At 46.0% G+C, this 6,000-nt stretch overlaps 1 protein-coding gene across 1 annotated transcript; it reads left to right on the top strand.

The window, feature by feature from the left end:
* The first annotated feature begins 1,025 nt into the window (after positions 1-1,025).
* LRRC10 (leucine rich repeat containing 10) lies at positions 1,026-3,058 on the top strand. The gene has a single exon (XM_005663971.4). The coding sequence runs from the start codon at positions 1,105-1,107 to the stop codon at positions 1,942-1,944; it is 840 nt and encodes a 279-aa protein (XP_005664028.1). The 5' UTR covers positions 1,026-1,104; the 3' UTR covers positions 1,945-3,058.
* The last annotated feature ends 2,942 nt before the right edge of the window (positions 3,059-6,000 follow it).

Raw genomic sequence — 6,000 nt, 5'->3', positions numbered from 1 at the left:
GAAATCTGTTTAAATTACAGTGTATCCATATCATGAAATATTTTTCAGGTGTTTAAAACAATTGCATGGATACCTGCAAACAAAAATATGTCCGTATTTACAGCTTCATGTTAGATAAAAAAGGAGGTTCCTAAACAGTGTAAATAATTTTTTCAAATGGATTACTTGCAGCAAAAAGCCTGGAGGATATCTGTTAAAATGTTTATAAGTCTTGGAGTCCCCGCTGAGAGGCAACGGGGATCAGTAGCATTTCTGCAACACCAGGACACAAGTTCACTCCCTGGCCCAGCAAAGTGGGTTAAAAGATCTGGTGTTGCTACAGCTGGAGTGTAGTTAGCAACTGTACCTCAGATCTGATCCCTGGCCTGGGAACTCCATACGCTGTGGGGAGGCCAAAAAAGAAAAAAAGGAAAAAAATTACAGGAGTACCCTTCGTGGCTCAGTGGTTAACGAACCCAACTAAGATCCACGAGGATGCGGGTTGGATCCCTGGCCTCGCTCAGTGGGTTCAGGATCTTGCCATGAGCTGTGGTGTAGGCTGCAGACGTGGCTCAGATCTGGCGTTGCTGTGGCTCTGGCACAGGCTGGCTGCTACAGCTCCGATTTGACCCCTAGCCTGGGAACCTCCATATGCTGCAGGTGCGGCCCTAAAACAGCAAATTAAAAAAAAAAAAATCTAAGTTCTGATTTCATCGTTGAATCAAATAAACTGCTAGGATATTTTTCAAAAAATGTTTACAGTTTTTATCCCTGGTGGGTATGACTATGGGTGCTTCACTTTCTTCTTTCACACCTTTGTGTAATGTCTCAATGTTTTATCATTAGAAAAAAACAGTGAAGCTATTTACAGCTTAAAACAAAAAAAACAAAAAATGTAGATAAGAGGATTAGGGCTTAGGTGATTGAAAGCAAGTATGTGAGTCAGACGTGGCTTCCCATATCCTGCCTGTTTGGCCTGTCACCCGACACTCAAGCTGTTATCAGGCACACTTTTCTCTGTTGAAGTGACTGGCTTTTGTCCCACAATCCCTAGGTTATAATGAGAGAGAACATAGGCCTCAGGGCAGAAGCAGCAGCCCTGTGGTTGGTGGCCTGCGGCTTGCCATGGGGAACACCATCAGGGCCCTTGTGGCCTTCATCCCTGCTGACCGCTGCCAGAAATACGTGGTCAGAGACCTCCAGGAGATGCCGCTGGACAAGATGGTGGATCTGAGTGGGAACCAGCTACGCCGCTTTCCCGTGCATGTGTGCTCCTTCCAAGAGCTGGTCAAGCTCTACCTGAGTGACAACCACCTCAACAGCCTGCCTCCGGAGCTGGGACAGCTACAGAATCTACAGATCCTGGCCCTGGATTTCAACAACTTCAAGGTTCTGCCCCAGGTGGTATGTACCTTGAAACAGCTTTGCATCCTCTACCTAGGCAACAACAAACTCTGCGACCTCCCCAGTGAGCTGAGCCTGCTCCAGAATCTCCGGACCCTGTGGGTTGAGGCCAATTACCTCACCCAGCTGCCTGATGTGGTCTGTGAGCTCAGTCTCCTCAAGACTCTGCATGCCGGCTCCAACGCCCTGCGTCTGCTGCCAGGCCAGCTCCAGCGCCTCCAGGAGCTAAGGACCATCTGGCTCTCAGGCAACCTGCTGACTGACTTCCCCCCTGTGCTGCTTCACATGCCCTTCCTGGAGGTGATCGATGTGGACCAGAACAGCATCCGCTACTTCCCCAGCCTGGCACACCTGTCAAGTCTGAAGCTGGTCATCTATGACCACAATCCTTGCAGGAACGCACCCAAAGTGGCCAAGGGTGTGCGCCGCGTGGGAAGATGGGCAGAGGAGACCCCAGAGCCCGACCCCAGGAAAGCCAGGCGCTATGCGTTGGTTAGGGAGGAAAGCCAGGAGGCACAGGTACCTGCCCTGCTTCCTCCATTTCCTCCTACCAACTCCTGAGGAGCTTCAGTTGTAGGTCAATGCCAAGGACCCAACTCCAGCATCCTCTGGAGACCTCTCCGTTAGAATGCAAAGGACTGTACTCTAATCGCCAATGGGAGATAGCATGGAGTCAGATGAAATGCCTAACTCACACTAAAAAGGAAATATTCCTGGCCAACATCTCTTCCAAAGGGAAGTTGCGTGCTCTAGGTAACCTGAGAACTTCTTTGCAAGAAAATCAGCCTCTCCAAGTAGGTATATTAAAACACTGAAGAGCAAGAAGGGCTAGGACGCTCTGGTCTCCTCCAGTCTCCAGAAGTGGCTGGTCATGAGGCTCCTCAGCCCCTCAAATAAGGTATTTGTTATAGAACTCGCCTGGTAGTTCAGGTGCCCCGTCTCCAGACCTTTGCAGGATATATTTCCTTACAATGAAAAATCATCAACAGTATGAAAATATTACTAATTCAAGCCACTTAAAAATGACATGTCCACCTAGCCGATCAGTCCCCTTCACAGAAAGACTGTTATTGCAAAGGCTCAAGATGAAGCTTTTCCCCTGCAGTTTAGTGGCTACTGAGAAGACACCCCTGCTGGAGAATGCCTCCTGGTGGAGTCCAGCTGCCACTTTAAACCTGACAGTGGTTCATGCTGATTGAGCTCATTTTCCTTAGAAGATGTGACCAAAGGTCTACTCCCAAATGTTTACTGTCACTCTCAATGCTAAAAGTCATCTAGAAAATACAACCTCTTTTTGGTAATGTGGTTTCATTAAAATCAAGCCTAGTTGTAATCCACTGCCTCAGTGTAGACATGTTTATTTTACATTAACGAATTAGAGCTGAAATGAATCCCTTTCCACACAGAGAAACTACATTCCCAGCATCATATTAGGTTAGAAGTTGTAGGTGAAAAATCTGTTCACTTGAAACAAGCATTTGGAATTTGAATTGCATGTTGTGATATACAGTGTCTGGCTTCAGCTTCAGTGTCTCTGCTTTGTTCTGATTTGATTTTTGCAGTTAGAAATTTTTGACGGTCAGTGTATAAACCTAGGTATTAGGGCTGCTAATTCTTTGAAGTATGTTAATTATGACCTTTTCTTCTCCCCATAAATACATCAAGTGTAAAGAAACTGCTGTCAGTGTAGTGATCCTTTTTGTTCTTTTTTTTTGCTATTTCTTGGGCCGCTCCCGCGGCATATGGAGGTTCCCAGGCTAGGGGTCGAATTGGAGCTGAAGACACTGGCCTACGCCAGAGCCACAGCAACACGGGATCTGAGCCGCCTCTGCAACCTACACCACAGCTCACGGCAACGCCGGATCGTTAACCCACTGAGCAAGGGCAGGGATCGAACCCGCAACCTCATGGTTCCTAGTCGGATTCGTTAACCACTGCGCCACGACGGGAACTCCTCCTTTTTGTTCTTGAACCCTTTCAGCAATCAAGGACACAAAAAAGCATCATCTTAACTAAAACATATTGAATTTAGCCTTTAAAAAATACTTTTGGGGCGTTCCCACTATGGCACAGTGGGTAATGCTCCAGCTTGTCTCTGTGGCATTGCTGGTTTGATCCCCAGAACGGTGCAGTGGGTTAAAAATTCTGGGCATTGCCACAGCTGTGGGTCGCAACCATGGCTAGCTAGCATCAGAGCCCTGGCCAGGGAACTTCCACATGCCACCAGTGTAGCCGAAAAAGGAAAAAAAAAAACATTTTTTTTTAAATAGAAAATAAATAGTTCTAAGAAAAAAAAAAAAAAGTACCTTTGGGAGCTCCCTTGTGGCACAGTGGGTTAAGGATCTGATGTAGTCACTGCAGTGGCTTGGGTCATTGCTGTGGTGGTTCCATCCCTGGCCCAGGAACTTCTACATGGCCACAGGTGAGGCAAAAAAAAAAGATAAATAAAAAGTTCTTTTGCCGTAAAAGCATCTGAGCTCAGTCTGGTTCTAAAATGACCGTGTAGGCAGACTGTTTTCACATTATCCTACCACAAATACTTCTCGCTAAAACAGAGGGGAAAAAAAGTTTCATGGTTTCCCATCTCTTCCTATCACAACATCCCAGGCTGTAGAGTATCTGCAACCTATTGATTAGGCTGCCCAAGTGTCCCTTTAATCATTACATGTAATATTATCAAATATTTAATTCCTTTTAGTAATGAGTACAGACTTCTATTAGCTAGGATTTAGTCTATTTACTCATTCCTAAAAGACTGCAATTTTACTATACTTGGCAGATATCAAAATTTTCTGCCAACAAACTGCCTTCTGAGCTCTATCCCGTGGTTCATCCTTAGCAATGGCTATGACTTCTTTTGACACTGTTTTCCCCTTCCTAAGAGGCCCACCTTTTCCAAGGTAATTGCAGTGTCCTATAGATTTATTTTTCTTTTTTGGCCACACCTGCAGCATATGAAAGTTCCCAGGCTAGGGAATCGAATTGGAGCTGCAGCTGCCAGCCTACACCACAGCCACAGCAAAGCAGGATCCAAGCTGCATCTGCAACCTACACAACTCACAGCAATGCCAGATCCTTAACCCACTGAGGGAGGCCAAGGATTGAAACTGCATCCTCTGGTTACTAGCTGGGTTCATTACCGCTGAGCTCCAATGGGAACTCCTGAATTTTGGAGATTTTATCATGCACCCAGGCCACAGGACAGAGGGACAGACTGACACTTATGAAGCACAACACTGCTATAGGTCAAGTACTATCCTCAGGGCGGCAAGTTGATTCATACAGTTGTTTTTAATACTTCTGAAAGAGGTGTTTTGTACTGCTCACAATTTAAAAACTAGCTCGGAACCCAAGTTTACCTTTAGAGTTCATACTGTTATATTCAAATCAAATATGTGCTATGTTAATTCTATGATTTAAAAAAGGTTAAGTCCTCCCTACATTTCTCTTAATATTTTAAAACACTACAGTATGTACAAGGCAGACTTTGTCTTTTTGCCATTTCTTGGGCCGCTCTTGCGGCATATGGAGGTTCTCAGGCTAGGGGTCAAATGGGAGCCATTGCCGCTGGCCTACACCACAGCCACAGCAACAAGGGATCCAAGCCACACCTGCAATCTACACCACAGCTCACAGCAACGCCGGATCCTTAACCCACTGAGCAAAGCCAGGGACCGAACCCGAAACCTCATGGTTCCCAGTCGGATTCGATAAACACGGAGCCATGATGGGAACTCCAAGGCAGACTTCAGAAAAGGATTTCATACAAAGTATCCTATTGACTTTTTTTTTCCTTCCTTTTTCAGGGCCACACCTGCAGCATATGGGAGTTCCTGGGCTAGGGGTTGAATCAGAGATGTAGCTGCCAGCCCACACCAATAGCCGCAGCAATGCCAGATCCAAGCTGCCATCTGTGACCTACACCACAGCTCACAGCAACGCGGGATCCTTAACCCGCTGAGTGAGGCCAGGGATCAAACCCACATCCTCATGGATACTAGTTGGGTTCTTGACCTGCTGAGCCACAATGGCAAATCTGTATCCTACTGACTTATCAGAGTCCTGATGAGAAAATGCATTCACCCCATATTGTTCACAAAGACTTTTAAAAAAGGAACTTAGAATTAAGAGAAAAAATACCAAGTGAAGAAAAGAATCATGGACTTGGAGAATAGACTTGTGGCTGCCCCGGGGGGAGAGGGAGAGGGGAGGGAGTAGGAGGGATTGGGAGCGTGGGGTTATCAGATGCAAACTAATTGCTCTTGGAATGGATTTACAATGAGATCCTGCTGTGTAGCATTGAGAACTATGTCTAGATACTTAGAGCACAAGAGAACAAAGGGAGGAAAAAAAATGTATACATGTAAGTGTAACTTGGTCCCCACGCTGTACAGCAGAAAAAAAAATAATAAAAAATAAAAAAAATACCAAGGTAATCCAAGTAATTTTATTTGGCACAAGCAACAGCAGCAGCTGTCACCAGCCATGACGCTGAATGAACAGGGAATGAAGTGCTACCCAAATGCAGTTAAGAGCTGAGAGCCATGAAAAGAGAGGCTGCCCAGCGAGCAATACCGTAGGTCTCACAGGGATGCAGCCAATTCCAGGGACAAAGAG

The sequence above is a fragment of the Sus scrofa genome, chromosome 5 (genome assembly GCF_054392235.1).
Source record: "Sus scrofa isolate SSC_HxYL_T2T_F1_AM1 chromosome 5, Sscrofa_HxYL_maternal_Yorkshire_Landrace_v2.0, whole genome shotgun sequence".
NCBI lineage: Eukaryota > Metazoa > Chordata > Mammalia > Artiodactyla > Suidae > Sus > Sus scrofa.
The sequence above is the reverse complement of the archived record's forward strand: the minus strand, read 5'-3'. Positions and strand labels throughout refer to the sequence as shown.

Excerpts from the sequence above, each read along its gene's own strand:
- LRRC10 (XM_005663971.4), top strand. The coding sequence starts at position 1,105 with ATGGGGAACACCATCAGGGCCCTTGTGGCCTTCATCCCTGCTGACCGC.